We start from the raw sequence: 18,809 nt of genomic DNA, 5'->3' as shown, positions 1-18,809 counted from the left end.
TTTTCGATGACGGGCGGCAGAGATGAAAATACTCGGGCGGCATGGTTCCTCGCTCTCCTACGATGCTTTGGCTGCAGCCGGGGAAAAATGTGTGTCCCGTTGCAACGGGGCTGCAGCCAGGGCGGCATAGCTCATCGCCCTTCATTTATGCTGAGGCTGCAGTCGGGGCGCAATTGGTGACGCCCGTTCGACTACAGCCAGGTCGAAAACTTTCGCACCGATGTGGGGCTGCTGTGTTGCAGCCGATGCAACCTGTGCGTTGCTGATCCTTGTGTGCTGCCGAGGCGGATTGTTACGTCGCCGTGGTGAGAGGCAGGGCTCGAGCCGCGGCGGAATTGCTGCCTCGCCGATGATGTACTGAGCTCGAGCCGGGGCGGTATTGCTCGTCGCCGATGGATCCTTGTTGTGCTGCCGAGGCGGAATGTTACGTCGCCGTGATGTGAGGCAGGGCTCGAGCCGCGGCGGAATTTGTGCCTCGCCGATGATGTGCTGAGCTCGAGCCGGGCGGTATTGCTCGTCGCCGATGAATCCTTGCACTGCTGCTGTTCCAGCTGGGCGGAATGCGTCCTCGCCCGATGAAACCTGGGGCTGCAGCATGGGCGGATGTGACGCCCATCCGAATGTTCCAGCAGCAAGGCGGAAAAGCTGCCTCGCCTGTGGTGCTGCTGGCGTTGCTGGGGCTGCAGCCCGACGACCTTCCTTGTCGCCGAGAGTGTGTGCTCGGCTGCCCATGTGGTCGCCAATGATGGGACGGCAGCCGGGGGCCTCGGTGTTGGCGGCGGTGGCGACCCAAATCGTTCGCGGTGTCCCGCAAGCACGGGGACCGGTGCCAACGCGATGGCCATTGCGATGATGCAGCAAAAGCGAGATGGGCCCGATCGCGATGGCGTCCGCGGGTTCTTGTAGGATCCCCCTTACGCAGGAGGATCCCATCCTCGTCGCCTCTTTTATGAACTGCTCTTTGCACTTATTATTTTTATTAAAACACTTATAAACGTACATATAAATAAAAGACACAATGAACAAACAATTAACACTTTAAAACCGCAAGTGCGGTGGCCGCGCACCAGCCGCACCGAGCGCCCCTGCCGAGAGCTCCTGCTCGATCGGCCTTCGTGCACACTCTGCCTGTATGGCGCTCGGCACACACTAAGCCTTGCGCTGCTTAGTGTGTGCGACAGTGTACGTGACACACTGTCGTCCCCCTGGACGTTGACCGGTGGCAGCGCAACTGCCACGGCAAGTCCAGGGGTCGGCACGGCTGCCCACAACAGAAAGAATGGACGAGAGTTGGTAGGTTCGGGTTTAGTTTGAGTGGATAAATGAACAATATTCACCAAATTTTTTTAGTAGAGTTCATCTTTTCATCTACAAGTAGATGTACGAACTAATAGAACGAATGAACGAACGATGAACTGTCGATTTGTATTTTTGTGAACTCCTCAAAGGCTAATGTAGTTCAAGACCTCTTCAAATACTGTACAGAATATCTAAAGAACTGTCGTTCTCGCTCAGTTATTTTAGAAGAATGAACTGATTCGTTTAAGTTCTTCAAAAATGCAGCAATTCTGCAAGCCTCTACCACCTGTGCTGGAGTATTTTATGAACTGCTGTAATGTGCCCTGCGTTACCTGGTTATTACGACAGGTTGTAGAGACTCTATTCCTAAACAATCCTTTGTGCCCTGACTCCGATCATTTTGGAAAGATAAATAAAGACATATCTTGTAACAGCGATCGAGGCTTGTTCTCATGGCGCGCCCCGATTCTATTCCCCTCAGCATGGACTGCCGACCTCCGGCGCATAATCCGTCGTTCATGAACTTCGTGTGTCAGCCCTGTCAGACCCTGGAATGTGAGTCATGTAGTCGTGTACGACAACTATAGACGATCACCAAACACGCGCTCATACCAGCTAAACCAGCATCAGAAAAAAAGAACTAGATCACGTTGTCCACGGAGGAGAAAAAGATCTTAATCTTCTGCCGTTTGGGTTTTGCGGCCGGTAACAATTCAAAACGGCTCCCACTCCCAACGCGGGTATGATCGACGGCATTCTGATCTTCCATCTGGTTGACTTAATCCCAAAATCTGTGGCAGCAGTGGTGTGCGGTAGCAGTGTATGCATAGTCCAATATATCGGTCAGTGAGAAAGAAGGATAGCGCGCGTGCATGACAGCACCCTCTCACTGGCTGTGAACAATTTATTCCAAACACATGTTCGTTTATGCGCTCCCTCCCTTCTGTATCTCTCTCCCGGAATCCCGGAAAGTGTGAAATCGCGTAAAATATGAATGGTACGAACAAGCGCTTCTAGCTCAGCGGTAAGCGCATTCTCCCCGGTGTCGAACTGAGACCCGTTGGCTCATATTTCTACGTGGACACCGTTTTTTTGCATGCATGATTAGGAATTGCACGGATTGCGACAAAATCGCTACCATACGTTACTGCACGAATGGCACAACGGGAAACGCGCGAAGGAAAGTCAGCAGGGAACAGTCACGGAACTCGGCGCGCGTCACGAACCTGCCGCAGCAGCGGCAGCAGCTCGACATTACGATTCCTGTCCAATGCTGGCGTGGCTTGTGCCCCCCCCCCCCCCCCCCCCGCTTTTCCAGCATTTGAGTGTGTCAGAAGGTAATTTATCGCACCCAGAAACACACGCTGACAGTGATGACCTCCAGACAGCACGGTGAGGCTTCAGCGCCCTTACAGAAAAGCTAGCGCAAAAACTGGGCGCCCATATTTCAAACACCTAGAGAGCTCCCGGCAGCGAGGAGGGCGGTCAATCTTTTTGCAAACCTAGCCTCCCCTTCTCCCCCCATGTTGGGGCTGTTGTGACATCCTTTTATGGGTTTGCAATAAACCATTCGTTCGGCGGGTGGTGTCGGTGTTGTTTGCAATGAATATTTTACAAATCTCTTGTTGTCCCCGGTTCTGGCTCTCTGGTCCCACCGCTCCAGGGGGAAACGTGAAGGGAAAACTAATTCTCACCGCTGGGTGTTGCAGCTAGCGTGGCATAGAGCAAATGGGGGGCATAAGGGCTTTTTGTTTTATTGTTTGGCTGTTTTATTTTGTTTTTTTGTTTTTATTCTTTTTCGTTCTAGGAGGTTCGGAATGCATGCGATATCACCAGGCTGCTCTTGGAGAGATCCGGTTTGGAGTTACAAAATCCATTTTTTTATATCAACGATATCACTGGAAAATATAGACTTATTCGTTGAAACTGGTAGATAGTAAGGTAAGTAAATTAGAAAATTTTCTAATCAATATAATCCTATCAATAATCAATCGATGTCGGTCAACGCCTGCCTGTACATCACTAGTGGGCTTGGCTTTCAGTGACTCATTGGTTACCAACAGCAGGATAGTCAGTCCTACGTATGGGGGCCACTTGAGGCTTGAACCCATGACGGTCATGCTGTTAAGTCGTACGAGTTGACCACTGTACCAAGGGACCGGCCCAATGCCCAATATTACATTTTTATATTTCCTGTAAAAATCCTATACTATTATTGGGGCCCTTCACGATTATAGTCAGATTTTTGTATGGAGTTTGACAGTTGGAGGCAGAAATTATGTAAACACTCCATACAAAACCAACACAAAAAACTAGCCTGCAATTTTCAGTCTAGATTATTCTAGCCTCAAAGCTAGAATTAGATTCGAGTGCCTGCTCGAATACACGGTGTTGTTTACATTTACCCCAAGGTTCATTAAAGAGATCAGGTGATGGAGTCTAGAATCAAGGTGTATGTAGTCCAGGTGGTCTCATAGCATGTTTTTATAACCAACTTTGAACATCACTTTTTGATAGGATGGGTGAAAACTTTTGCTCAAACAAGCTTCTTGAGGCTTGACGAATACTCAAAACACTCTTAAAATCTTCATTCAGAAGCAGAAGCGATAAAAATCATCCTTCTAAATGCATACACCTTGGGATAAGCCCACCTGTATATTGTACTCACTTAGATAGCTGCTCGAAAACTGCTATATAATGCAAATAGCTGACAGGCTGAAATTTCAGCCTATCAACTTAAAACGGAAAGGGCCCCATTATTTAAATCTATTCTTTCGTATTTATTCAAATCTGTCTATTCGTACGTTAAGCATTATCTGTTATCTGTTAAGCACTCATTTATACTGGATCCTGATAGCTACACGGATATTTACAAATTTACTGTGATTCTGATAGCTATATGTCTAGCATCCTAAAAATAGCGTGACTTTTACAATGTAAATAACTCTCAACTACTAATTGATATGATCATCACGCTCAGAGCATAGTTACCCAGTATCTAATTAAACCTCTGCGATCGTTTTATCAATAAATTTGCCAAAGAGCTCGCTTCTACGGACGGTTGACGGCAAATCAACACCTTAGTATGAAACACGATCTCTAGATGAAACTATTTTTAATGCATCCATCACTATCGCGTTTGATCAACAAAGTATGATTGCGATAGGTTTATTACATTGCATTTCCTTCTCCATCAATTACACAACAAAAATGCTGCTGTGCTGTTGGTGCGAAGGTGTTGTGAATAATAATTGCCATTCACATTACCCGAATCGTCCCCGCAAATGCCTCACAGAACAAACAATCCACAGCCGGTAGAATGACGGGTGACAATCCATCTTCATAATCTCCTCCTCCACGGCATGGCAGTTTTTACCCCATTAGCGATGATTATTATTGTCTTAGCATAAGCCTTCACAGGGCAAATCACTTTCAAAGCGTTGTCACGCGCTCCCTTCTTGCCAATCGGTGCCATTCATTCGTGTAGGTTCATCCTTGACCCAGGAAGACCGCCCCTCGTGTCACATTCAGTCGCGTGGCGCATCAATAAAATCTTACTACTTCTTTTTTTTCGTAACATCAAAGCCAAATTGTGTGTGTTCACAAAGCATAAGCATAGGGAATAAATGGTAAAACAACCCACCAAAACAATTCATCTCATCAGCCTGCTTCCCACGTGGAAACGGAAGAAGGATCACATCACATGATTTCAAAGAATTGTGCCACCCACACACACACACACACACACACACACACACACACACACACACACACACACACATACACAGTGGGCCACCAATTTCGGCTGCCTTCGGTGGGTGGAGGGTGTTCTTGGGAACGTCATTTTTCACGCACTTCACGCCTCTTCGCGGGTGCGTTCGGTGGGAGCCAAATTCCAATAACTAAGAGCGCCGTAAATAACCTGCAACTTGCACAAGGAAAAGATCCTACCCGGTGATCATAATAATTTCAACGACCGTGTACGATAACACAACGATTTGTTCGGTTGGTGGGAGCGACTGGTTTTGTTTGATTGTGCGCCTAACGTCCCCCAACCAAACCAAAAAAACGCATTAAAAACAGCGTTCGCGTGCGCTGTAAACAAACAATTTGTCATTCGTCGTCGTCGTCGTTGTTGTCGTTGTTGGTCCACAAACAGTATCGGTTGGAAAGTTATTGCCAGTTTCTTCTGGTGCTCAACAAGTTTGACTCTCAGCCAGCTTCTTCACCGCTCCAAAATTGTTTATTTTGTCCCCTAGGTGCCGGCTTCTCCTCGTTCGTGGTTTCGTGGAAAAGAGCACGGGAAATTTAATGGGGAGCATTTCCTACTTGGAAAATGGTAGCATATTGCTTGTTGCTTTTCTGCAAGGGAAAGGAATGGTGGTTGAATGCCGGATGACTGGTTGCTTCGCCGATTCGCAATTAATCAGGCGTGAAAAACCCACCCACCATCGCCTTCCCACGCCACCGTAAGCCCCCGTTTTTGTATCGAAAAACGGTCCCCCTTGTAGGCGCGCGCACAGCGCCACAGCCTCTCATCAGCATACGCAAACAACTCGACACTCGATTGGATTTTGAGTGTGCGCGATTCGAATCGGAGAAGGTGTTGTTCACCCCCAAACCCCCCCCCCCAAAACTTACCCCCTACTTCTGTAGCATAAGAGTTCAACTCTAATTCCTCATCAACTTCCAATCGTCACCTCCTGCCGGATGGCTGCTGCTGTGGTACCACTTCGTTAGCGAAAATCAAAATCAATCAATTGAAACGACCTGCCACCACCGACACGACCAAGTAGGCATTAGAGTGTGTGTGTTTGTGAGTGTGTGTTTTTGCTAAATCGGTTGATCAAGAGCGCGGTGGCCGCTGTGTTGCTATGGTGGCGAAACAACAACGGTGGCTGCCTTGCGCTTTGCTTTCTTGCGACGACCACCGACGCACCAACGCGCCCGAAGGAAGCTCAAGCCTTTTAACTTTAACCCTTGGGTGTACGCTGGGGAGGTATTTCATCGCTTAAGCTTCCTTTGTGTGTGGTGCTTTGTGTGAGCACGGCGTGGAGCGAACGATACATCTCCAATTGATAGAGGATAGATAAGGAAGTATGGAGCTCTGTGGACTCTTCAAAAAGGATGAGTTGGTATTTAAGCCAATTTTTACGATTTTTTTGGATAAAAATCGCTTATTTGTCTGTTTGCGTTCTACACTTGCTGCAGGTGCTTTTAAGTCCACTGATTAGTTTGATATTAAACACTTTTAATAGCATCAATGCCACTTAAAGGACGTATATTTTTCTTGATTCTCGAAGCCCTCATTAAAATTTAATGATTTTAATGATTATTTATGTGTATTTCTAGAGCAACTTTAAGTAATTCTTGAAACAGCTAACGTCTTAACGTAGAATGAAAGAGTTTGATGAAGTGCTTAATAGTTTGAAGATTGTGAATTTGTTACTAGAACTATTTAAAACAATCGTTTCGTACACCATTTGGCTAAAACATTAGCTATATTTTGGGGAAAAAATGTATTGAAAATCTTCATGTTTCTTCTTAAAACTAAAAATGACAACGTTTATTTATGGGTTAAATATACAATGCGACAACTTAACTGACAATATTGAATGTCTGTGGTTGTTCGTGAGCAAGCCCTTCACTAACAAAATTAATAACGAATGAGTGATAGGATTGTAAAACTCCGAATAAATGTTATATTTATTATTTATAACAAATTTTTACAATTCTTTGTTCCCAAATTCTAAGAAAGGATATTGTAAACCATTGTGTGTGTAACTTCCACGCAGGGATTGGCCCCACAAACCGCTTCTCCCTTCTTCACCAGCTGCCGAAGCGCACATCGGGTGTCAATAAAGATTTCAATTAAAAATGCATTACTATTTGCTTCATCGCTCGCGGAAGAGCGTCGTTCCCGTACGCGAAGAAGTCAAGTACGCGCTCTCTCTCTCCGGTACGCGACTTGTTGTTACCATTTGGCCGTACCACAAGTGAATGGAAGGCAATGGCAGCTCATTAATATGGGCTGTCTATATAGATGTTTTATCTTTTATTACAATCGGCTTTGTCGCACTTCGAGTGACTTTTAATGATTTCCACTCCCTCGGAGTTGGTTTTTTGCTTCTTCTTCTTCAAACCATTCTGTTTCTGTCTGGAATATACGGTCGTCTTGTGCTGCCCGAGAAGCTCCTTCCTACGCATGAACTTTGTTGGCATGGAAAACAGTTCACAGAATCACCGCCGAGGTAAACCTTCGAGAAAGCTCAGGAAGCGAAGCGGGCGGTTTTGGTGTATGTTTTCCCCCTGTCGGCGAGGTATTTGAACCGTGCCCGACGACCTGTGTGTGTGTGTGGGCGTCCTTTGCCATAAAACAATGAACTGCACTGGGATGGGTGTCGGTGGAGAATGTTGCACCCAACAAACGGCATCGATTATGTAAAGAAAAGTGTCAATGAAGCGAATCCCTTGCAAGACACGAAGGAAATAAACGTTCCCGGAATTTGAATCGAAAGAGGCTCTTCTCTGTGTGTGTGTCAAAGCGAATTAAGGCACATTTCAAATGCTAAACATAAAGCTGAATAAAAATAAAAACACTCTCCCCTGCTGTGTGAGCCTTCCGGTCCTCTTCAAAGCTCCACACAGAAGGCACAGTATGTTGCAAAATGACTTCCAAAGCTCGAAATTCCAACTCCCCTGCTGCGTGTGTCACATCTGCAACGAGCAGAAGCTTCCCCCGCACTCACAGCCTCACGGGGACAGCATTATTGTCATCATAATTAATATCTTTCGCACTGGATGGAAAGGCGTCCTCCTCCCTCTCTCCCCACGCTAATCAGCATGAACGCAAAGGGGTGAAAGGAAGAAAAATGATGCTTAGGAGGCGCGCATCGGACCGAACGAGAACCGGTTGGCCAGTTGGCCAAAAGCAGCACCAGCAGCAGCATAATAATGTGCAGACCGCGCAAGAACACGCGACAGGGTGTCTCTGCGTGGCGAGCGCAGCACTCATGCATGATGCATTAAGCGACAAACCCCGGGATTCGGGCCGTGTCCTCCTCCTGCTGCCCGTTCTGCATCATTAGCGAAACGCCCCGGGATTAGAATGGACGGGATCGCCGGCCAACTTCCTCTTCCTCTAATGTGTTGTGATGGCCGTGTGTGTGTGCCTGTTGTGGCTCTGGTTTGCTCCCTTTTTATCCATGTTCCGTTCTTTTTTTCTTGTTTGAAATGGTCTTAATATTTGCAACCAACTAGAGAGACCCACAGCCACAGGAACTACGCTCAAACGAGGTGGTATAATTGAATTTAATACGTTATTTACGTGGTGTTGGTGGTGGTGGTGGAGGTGGTATGCTAATAGTGAGCGGATTAAATGTGTGTGTCGTTTGGATCCGATGGGTTCTAGTGTGGAGGAATCTGGCAAAGCAGCAATTACTCAGCTACGCAAAGCCATGCAATTCACCAGTCAGGAGGCATCAGGGTCTCGCCCGAGGTTGATGCAATAAAAGTGACTCACATGCGCCATGCTGGCCATGTCGGTTCGCGCCTCGGTCTTGCCGGCCCTGGTGTTTCGCCTGTGTGTTTCGCATATTTTATTTATGAAGCTTCTTTTGCAACTGCACGGTTTGGAAAGATGGAAGAGCTCGAACTCTAGGCGACCGAGCTGGAGTATGACCGGTGTGCTATGGTGGTGCCTTGGGTTTTCCAGCCATCGCATCTGTGTTGTCATGTATGCAAAACAGACTGTCCGTCGTCTTGGGCAGGGGTTGACAGACCCATTAAACCGAGAAAAAATGTTCTTTAAGATCCAAATGATTTGTCTTCAAAATGTATCAACCATTATCGATTTGGATGTTGAATATCCTTCAAATTCGATAAAGAAATAAATTACCATTAAGCTCAAAGTTCAAAGTTTAATAGAACACTTTGATACAGACATCAATAATTATAATTTTGAGTGTTACGTTATTTATGGATGCTCCACACGATAGTTTCATGCCTAATTGTCTTTAAATTTGGAGCCAACGCTTCCAATATAAACTCCAGACCACAACCAACTTGCCATTCCCTGGCAAACGCAACACAAAAACCTTGGCTTTAGAATGGATGGCTTTTCTCTCGAACTACTCTAACACATCCTTTCCCGGTATCGGACCATCGCACATGACAAATGGACTGTTTGCTGCGTCTAGCGTGTGTTTGCGCGAATTGCGCGCTCACTATTGCTTCTCAGATAGATCCGTTTTTACCACCCCTGCAGCACCACAAACGAGTTGCCTGCCGAAGAGTGCCATCCATCCATCCCGCAACTCCACACCGGTAACGGATGAAATGGTGATGAACCATAAATTACTAATCGGCCACAATCCATTGACGGACGAGCGAACGGACGGTTATACGGTCGGTCGGCTCATAACTCTCGTAAAGCGCTTTACTACATCGACCCACCGGCGATGAGTAATGGAGTGGCGGAGATCGTGTGCCTGCACGCACCGGTTGACATCCTTTGCGGATGATTTCATCTATCTTGGCGGGTAACCTGGGCTTCGGGGCTTCCCGCGATAACGGTGGGCAGCCTTCATTCGTCATTACCCATCGACCAGCGGTGTATGAAATTAATTATTTAAATTTATTTTGCATCGAAACACACGCATGACTACAGGGAAAGAACTCTACCCGTTGGTCCCATTCTAATCGAATTCTGCGTCGGCATCTTCATCATCGAAAACGGTCCTCAAGATTAGATTAGATTTATTCCAACGGTCACCGAGCAGGCAACATCAAAGATGTACCGCATTTCGTGCTTTTTGGAATTCAATCTCAATTCCTTGCATTATTGAAGTCGGGTATACATTTTAAATGGCTGTTCAACCCGTTTACCGGTACGATTTGACTTCTTTCCTGAATGCTCCAGACAAGCTCACACACGCGTTGCTATGGAGATTTGTCTATGGACGGAAACTCACACATCGCATCCCAGTCGCCTTAGTAATCGCCCCATCCCTGCAGATGTCGTGCATTCTTTCGTGCTGCTTGAGTCATCTGAAAGATTTAGTTTTGTGTTTCGAACGTTTTCAAAATTTCAAACCTGATACCACCCCAGCAATGGCATCCAGGCAAGATAAAACGAATCGGGAAACGAACGCATCACCACCGGATTCGTCAACGGCACGCAGCAGCAGTGGTGCTGGAGTTTGCAAACCGGGAAAACAAACCCGCAACCCGTACCTGAACTTTCTGCGCGACTTTCGGCGCAAAAATTGTCACCTCCCGGTGGTGGAGGTAGTGCGCCAGGGTGCCGCCCAGTGGCGCCACATGACGGACGAGCAGAAGCTACCGTACGTGAAGATTGCGTTCTACACGCCGCTGAAACGTCGCCGCTGTCCCGTGTGCCCCACGATGCCTGGCAGGAGGATGGGACAGGTGGCTATGAAGCAGCGGCGACGACGACGACGACGGTCAAACGCACACAGGATGCCCAAGAGTGGCAGAAATCAAGTTAAGCAGGAAAAGCCCAGCAGTGGTTGAAAATAGAGTTGGAAATGTGGAAACCCCAAATATCTCGTGATCCGCAACAGCAACAATTTAACTCGTATATTTTCTACCCGTGCAAACCCATCTTCCTCTACATCAGACCCTTTTTCCACGGGGCCTATCAACATGGAAGTCACGCGTCTCCGAAGGGGTGCACAGTTACAGTAAACGTTGAAGTCGTCACACTGGATGTATAAAAATAAACTTCCGAATGGTCGCAATCGCACAAGGTTTGCTCTTCTTCATCCCGAGGAAAAGAAAAGGTTCACCAAGGTGTGGGTACCGGTGGTACATACGTGTGTTTCAACCTGCCCTACGGAGCGCATCCCGTTTGCATTACAATACATTGACTCTGCCACGACTCTCTGTGTCGGGGTCGAAAGGGGGAAAAAGGTTTTCGGGCCTGCGAAATGATGATCCCAGTGCTGTGCGGCTCCACAAGTTGGGATTGAGCAAGCAGAAGACGGTATGGTAGGGTCACGTACTGTGTTTGTGGTTCATTCTGTTTTCACTGTTCCAGAAAACAGAGCTTTTATTGTGTTGTGCCTGGTACATCGAGATCCAGAGACCGGAGCCTGCATGAATGGCTTCGGCAACTTCATTCAAGACGTGAAAGAGCTAACCCCCATCCCCGTTCTTTTGCTTTGCGGGATGGGTTAGCTTTTATCACGAAACGTTCCACCACGAAAATAAAACCTCCATGGTCGGTGGACGGTACCACCTCCACCGTTGTTGGAGTCGGTGTGTTGTGGTCCTGATCCCCCAAACTAAAAAAACACCCAAAGACGGTATACAATTTTCTTTTTAATAAATATTTCATGAATGGTTTTCGTTGTTTACATGCTCGCTCCCCGGGTAGCACCGTCCAATTCCATTGACCTCGGGCTGTGAGAGTAGAGTATGTATAGGTGTGTATGTATGGAGTTCCCCGGGATCGAGGAAGTATTGTCCGTGGGGTTTTCAGTTTTGTAAGATTACGTCAAAATTTCTTGCCCCAGGCAGGCTCGAGCTCGGGTTCATGCAAACCTCATTGCTGCATCATTTGCAGAAAAGGTGAACCGAATCGAAATAGAGAGAGAAAGAGAGAGAGGGAGGGACGAACACTTAGGAAAAGGGCACCACGATACCAATAACATACCGCACCAGAGAGGCAGGTATGATGTTGCTCTCTGGAAAGAAGTCGACGCGTCTCATCTTTATTTCATGCAATGATTTCTTTATATCCTCACTCCTCCTCTCCCGCCCCTGTAAGGAATGTGCACAGGTAGGACGCGTGTAGAGAATGTACAACAAATTCACCAATTCACCAGACCCAACAATAAAGGTATTGCGGGAGCGCTGGACAGTACCCAGTACGGATGTGGAAATGGGAAATAGCGCACGTACTCGCGCCATAAAATACCTTCTAACTACTACTGCCCTCCCGGAGCAGGAATCTCTTCGCCTTTCGAGAGGAGGGGGTGTGTTTTGTGTCCGTGAAAGGCATCCTCTTTTGGAGCACCTTACTGGAGATGCGATAAGAAAGAAGGCAATACCTCGTCCAGGGTAACTCCAGCAACAAAGAAGGAAAGCAACAGATGGGCGCTAAAGGATCTTTTCCAGGTGTGTGTGTGTGTTGTCGATAAATTTTACATGCGGCTCAGGGCAGAGAAGGCCCTCGTCTTCTTCTTCGGTTATCCATAATTTACAATCAAATTAGAGCTTCAGGATGCTTTTCGCGCGGGTTCTGTTTTTCTGGTTGGTTGGTAGCAGCAGCAGCAGCAGCAGCAGCAACACTTGCCAGCCTGTGTGCCAAAGCGTGTGAAGCATGGATAAATGCTTGATTTTCCGCCTGGAAAGACAGTGGGGGAATGTACACGCGCCGTTGCGAAATTACGAAACATTCCCCGCCCTAAGACTCCTGGGAGAGGAGGGAGGAAAAATGGGAATTTTGGGGCTTGAAATTTCTATTACCTCCAGATGGTTGTGCCGCCCCCGAACATGGTGGAAAATAGCTTGAACTAAAAATATGCTTCCGATCCATCTCGGTCTCGATGGCCGCTCGTGCAGCTTGACGTCAGTTTGGGTACGGGTGGGATATCATTTCATTCGATCGGAATGCCACCCGAAATCTTGGAATTCACATACACGAAGCAAAAATAAAACACTTGCACTTTATAGGACCATATTAAGACTCTGTTGCTTAACAGACCGGATAAACACCAACTTTAGGGCATCGTGGGGCACAAGGGACACTTCTCAAAACCCAATTCCTCAATTATTTTTTTTGAGTAACTCCAATTTCTAGGCTTCAAAAATCTCTATGTGAAATCGATCATGTTCCAAATCAATGTCTAAAATATCTCTGAACAAAAATGCTCCTCTTAGCCCCACTCTCCCCATGTGCCAGCTTAACAGTGGACCGGCGCGTGGTTTGTTAGCTGATTGAGTTTCTTTTTAATTAAGTTTCCTAAACTCCGACAACCAACAGCATTAATATCGGATGCTTCTCGTTAGTAGCTAACCTGATACCGAGCTGACCATCGTTATCTCATGAACTCCCATCACACACACACACACACACTCACACACTCACACACTCAGGACATTGCTTTTTGACTTTCTGAAAAGCCACGTGAACTTCTGCAAACAAACACACCCCAATGTGGGACAAAGTTTTTAGATTAAAAAGCACTTTTCCACTGCTTTGATTTTCTGCCCCATCTCAACAGTTTTAAAACAAAGTTGAACCCCACGAAAACACAAACATCCCTTGGAAGATGAAAGTGTATCAATGGGTGAGTTTGTTGCACTTGTTCTTTTTGCACACAATTTAGTGTTTTGGGGAGGGGTTTTCCTTGCCACCCATTTATCAAAACAAACGACAAATGTCAAAGCAAACGTTCGTGGCCTACTAGACAGAATCGGTGGAGTGTGTTGCCACGCTACGCTACGAGAGCTAATATTTCCGGCGATGAGCTAATCCCCATCGCTCTGTATTGCCTGGTGGTGATGGTTGCGTGAAAGTGGCCCGAAAAAAGGTCCCCCTCCGTTCCAGACGACGGCGAGTGGCAAAAATTTGGCGCCGGCACAGCAGCTTGAAGCAATTTTAGCGAAATGTTGTGTGCGTCCCATCCGCGCTTTATTAATTGCCTATCCGGGAGGAAACACTATCATCGCGCTGTGGATGCCCCTACCAAACAGGAGGTCTTCAAAGAAGACGCGCGAAAAGGGGATTTATTATCGCCGTTCAGCGTTTACGCCGCTACCAACCGACCGACTAAAGCGCCCAAAGGGGTGGTGGTGCGCTGGAATGCACTCCAATGTTTGCCACCGTGAAAAGTCATAAACTACTTGTCCGGCAGCACTCGTAAAGCCCCGAGAAATAATCATTTTACGAGGGACGAGGGACGGAGGTTGAATAGTTGTGTTCACTAGGGTGTTTTGCATGGTGTTCGTTTTACTGTGACTTACCACTTGCTTGGCTGGATCAATCCTATCGAAGTGCGGGCGCTTGCTGTGATGGTTTACCGCCGTCGGTGAGGCTGCTGCCGTCCTTGTAAGCGAGTTGTACCGATTGTTGCCGTTGCGCCGTGGGTTCGAGTGGATTGCGTACGCTTTCTGGTAGTACGAGCTGTAGCTGGGATCTGCTGCACTGCCATCGTTCGAGCCGCCGCCACTCGCTTCGTCGGAATCGCTGCTCGCAGACAGGATTGCTCTCGGAGTGGTAGTCGTCGTGGTGGTGGTGCTGGTCGTGGTAGTACTTGCTGGAGCTCTCGTACTCGTAGACATTGTGCCGCCAGAGACCGGTGCATCGTTCTGCACGCTCTCCTCCGTCTCGTCATCGTACAGATAGTCGAGGTCACCATCGATGCCTTGCTGTTGCTGCTGCTGCTGCTGCTGTGAGGCTTTCGATTTCGTTACCTCAGCGGAACTGCGCTGATTGCGTCTGCTGCTCGATGGCAGCGCTTTCGTTTGTGGAGTTTTCGACGCCTGGTGCAACTCTTTGTAGTAAGGTGAACTGTTTTTATAGTTGTTCAGTAATTGCTCGAAGTAGTTCTTGCTGCCAGGACTGATGGATGATGATGAGGAGGATTTCTGGGACGACTGCTTTGAGGTGCGATCGCGTGAGGACACCGCATGGGAGCTTCTTGATCCTGACGCGTCTGGCAGAGCGTTGGAGGATAGTGAGTGGAAGGATGAGGCTGATCGCTTCCTGTTGATCGCTGCTACCTGACGATCATCCCGCCCGGTTCCACTGGGAAAGAAGGAAAGAAAGACAAAAGTGAGTTGAATTATGATTAATTTACCACAAAAGAAATTTCATCATCCTGGACCGTGGCACTCCATGTATGGAGAAAAAGCCCATAGTGATAATCAGCTATAATTACACCTTCACGTGTGTTTGCTTGTCATTGGAGCGTGTGTCGGAAGCGAAGTGCCCATTCCCATTACTTCGAGTCACATTCGGCCAATGATCCACATCCCACAACACCCAGCACTCGAAGGCCACAAACAACATGGCCCAAGAAGTAGGGGCCATCCCTTCTGCTCAAGACAACAGCCGCAACAGAGCGCCTCTTCTTTCCTTTCAACTACTGTTTACATTAAACAGTTTCTTTCGTTTTGTGAATGATCATTTATTTTTTGTACGATCGTGTGCCCCCCTCGAACGGAGAGGAAAAAAGGGGTGGAATAAAGAAAAAACATTTCCTCATCTTCTTCAGACACCATGAGGGCGCGAGAGAGAGCGACGGGGGCACGGAATTTGGAAATGGTTTACATTGTCTGGCGCTTTGGAATGCAAACAACAATCGACAGTTCCTGTTGCTGGCCTGTGTGCCGTTGGCGTTTGAGGGCCGTGGACGCCGATGCACACCACTTACGCTTCCGTTACGGGGCATTTCTCTCCTCCTTTTTTTTGTTGGTTTGTTGTTTGTTGTCTGATTTATATCTGATTCCGCTGTCCCAGCTCGCTTTTGCTTTCGAATCATCACCAGCTGCACTTGATCTACTACTGCGCTGGTGTGAAGATGCTGCGCACCGGGGTAAAAATCATGCCCCGAAAAGATTCCATCATCAAGATAAGCAATCGGAGGCGACGTTTTTTTTTATAACAACCAAGCAATAATTGGCTAGGTGGATGAAGCATTTGTGGTGGAATTATGAAGGAATATAGAAACGGTGCTAATGGTTGATGAACGCGATAAACGACCATAGAATGGTGTGTCAACGGGTTTAAATGGAGGAAATAGAATCACATTCCTTTTTTTCTAAAGTGGTTCAATTATGGAAAGCTAATCACTTGATGTTTTCAAAATTCGGTTTTCATTGACGCACAATTTCTTGAGTTCGGGAATTTCCCCTTAGTAATAATCCATAAATTACGTAACGCTTGCAGGAGGAGAGAAATAGAGAAAGGGAAAGAGAACGAGAGAGAGAGAGAGAGAGACACTTAACGCATTACGGTTTGTTTCAATAGGTAAAGAAGGTGTCTTACCAATAAATAAACAGAATCTACGTAGGCGTGATGTACAGATAGGTGAACGTACTTTTGAAGTCGTCCCACAATTCACCTATCTTGGGTCAAAGGTCAGCAACGAAAACAGCATGGAAGCTGAGTTGCGCGCCAGGATGCTGGCTGCCAACCGGTCATTCTACGGCCTGAAAAATCAGTTCACCTCAAAGAACCTGTCACGACGGACGAAGCTGGGACTATATAGTATCTATATAGTACCAGTACTCACATACGCCTCTGAGACATGGACACTGTCCAAATCTGACGAAACCCTTTTAGCCGCGTTCGTGAGGAAGATGCTCAGAAGAATACTTGGCCCCGTATGTGTGGAAGGACAATGGAGGAGCCGCTATAATGAGGAGCTATACGAGATGTACGGCGACATCACTGTCGTACAGCGTATTAAGCTCGCCAGGCTCCGGTGGGCTGGCCTTGTTGTACGCATGGAAACGGACGACCCAGCCCGTAAAGTCTTTTTAGGCCGTCCACAAGGATGGTAGGCCCAAATTGAGGTGGCAAGATGGCGTGGAGGCGTCCGCCATTAAGGCCGGGATAACGGACTGGCAGACGAAGGCGCGTGACCGCGAAGGGTTTCAGACACTCCTGAGGCAGGCCAAGACCGCAAAGCGGTTGTAGCGCTGGATAAGTAATTAAGTAAGTAAAGAAGGTGTAATAAACGCAATAATCTTAGCGTTCCGTTGTTTATGGACGATCCCTTAGATAATGCTTTTTATTCGTAATTGACTATTTTACCCTTTTTCTTGATAATTTGGTAGAAATTCTAGTAAAACTTCATAATTAGGCACATGTTATTTATCGTGTCAATGTAAATTAATCAAATAGCGCTAAAAAAGCTATAATTAGCTGATTTTAAGTGCAAAAAGTACCCCAACCCCAGGATCTGAAACCTTAGACAAGCTACTCGCTGACAGTAGCTTTACCAAACAACACCATTACCACAGCTCGACATCGCTTCTAACCAGCAATTGCATCACCTTTGTTTGTGTGCGCTCCATTTTCCATCGGAAACGAGGCACTCTCCGAAAAAAAAATCCCCCAACCGATCTAGTAGTAAATCTGCCAACAAAAACGACCCATTTGCGCTCCTCAACGCACGCAACTCTGGGGAATCGATCACACACGGATCAATGTGTGTGGCAAACGGAACCATCCAATCGATGAAAACAACAAACAAGACCCGCACGAGTGCAAGGGAACATTAGTGCGCTGGCCCACCACCCCCAAAACGCGATTCCGCAAACGGACGGAAAATTCTGCTGGTTGAGAGATGGTGCGCTCCGTTTCTGTTCCGAACGGTTTGCGTAGTTTTGGGTTCCAGTGGTCTGTTTTCGCTGTCCAAACAAGAACCCCTCCCGCCCGCCCAGATGAGCAGAGACACACGCCTCGGTGCAAACCACCGCGTGAAGTGAGCTGAGTGAAAATCCATGTTTGTGCACCGTGCGGTTGGAAAACGAAATTCCAAACCCGTGGTGCGAGGAGTGTTAACATTCCCACAACGTTCGCAAAGCCTCCCTTGGCTGATAAAAAATAACGGACTTATTGAACCTTGTAGCGAAACAGCAAACCGTTGCGTTAATGCAGTTCCACTCTCTGTCGCTCTTTTAATTACTGAGCGAAACTTGTGTCATCTGACTATTTTCCAATGACTGGGTTCCCCCCCCCCCCCCCCACACACACACACACACACACACTCACACATATGCAGACAGACACGGCTCTGAAACTATTCGTCCTGTTTGTTACTATTTACGCTAACAGAATGGCCTAATTAACGTTCAACTCTGTCCGCTGCCCAGCATGCTGCATGCATTCGCTTTGATCTCAGCGCTTCGGGGAAATGCACATCCATCAGATGCACTCGGACACCGAGCCAGGTTGAAAATGCCAAAAATGCCATTCCCGTTTCACTCCTTTCTTCCCTGGTCCTGGTCCTGATCGGCTCATCGGCTATGATTAACGATGCAGATTGGTAAAAGCGATGATTTACAAGAGTCCCGCGAGAGAAGCGGGATGATGGATCGATCTCGGTGGTGAGGAGAGGAGTCTGTGTAGGACATGTGGGGAAAGAGGACATAATTTTAAGCCTGGTGGTGCAGGGTTTTAATGCCGCAGTTTTTGTATGGAGCGCAGGAATCCCACGCGTTTATGAGAGAAACAGACAGGGGGAGGCATACAATTAGCATAGCGAGACGGACGGATTGGGATATAGCCGTAAGACAGGAGGATTAAAATAGCAAATGCATTGAGCTGCTAAAGCCTGTAACAAAAAGAAAAAAACTCATTTCGCAACATGAAACAGTAACGGAGCGGCGGAGCAGCAGTCGTGTGAGTTAATAAAAATTAACGCCCGCCTTTGCAAAAATGTGCCGTCGTCGCCAATTCATTTGCATCGAGGATGTAAAACATGATGCGCACATGGCTCCAGCGCGAAACACAATACAGCGACGCATTA

At 47.3% G+C, this 18,809-nt stretch overlaps 2 protein-coding genes across 7 annotated transcripts in view; one reads left to right on the top strand and one right to left on the bottom strand.

Moving 5' to 3' along the window:
• The window catches only part of LOC120955858 (probable nuclear hormone receptor HR38), a 54,826-nt gene that overhangs the window by 20,221 nt on the left and 15,796 nt on the right, over positions 1 to 18,809 (bottom strand). For all 6 annotated transcript variants that reach the window (XM_049608222.1, XM_040377050.2, XM_040377052.2 and 3 more), the window contains one exon: positions 14,293 to 15,076. In XM_049608222.1, coding sequence (XP_049464179.1) covers positions 14,293 to 15,076 — 784 coding nt within the window. The remainder of the gene's footprint in view (positions 1 to 14,292; positions 15,077 to 18,809) is intronic.
• On the top strand, positions 9,934 to 11,068 carry LOC120955861 (uncharacterized). Its single transcript, XM_040377058.2, has one exon. The coding sequence runs from the start codon at positions 10,165 to 10,167 to the stop codon at positions 10,831 to 10,833; it is 669 nt and encodes a 222-aa protein (XP_040232992.2). The 5' UTR covers positions 9,934 to 10,164; the 3' UTR covers positions 10,834 to 11,068.

This window comes from Anopheles coluzzii, chromosome 3 (assembly GCF_943734685.1).
Source record: "Anopheles coluzzii chromosome 3, AcolN3, whole genome shotgun sequence".
Taxonomy (NCBI): Eukaryota; Metazoa; Arthropoda; class Insecta; order Diptera; family Culicidae; genus Anopheles; species Anopheles coluzzii.
This window is presented reverse-complemented; position numbering and strand designations above follow the sequence as displayed.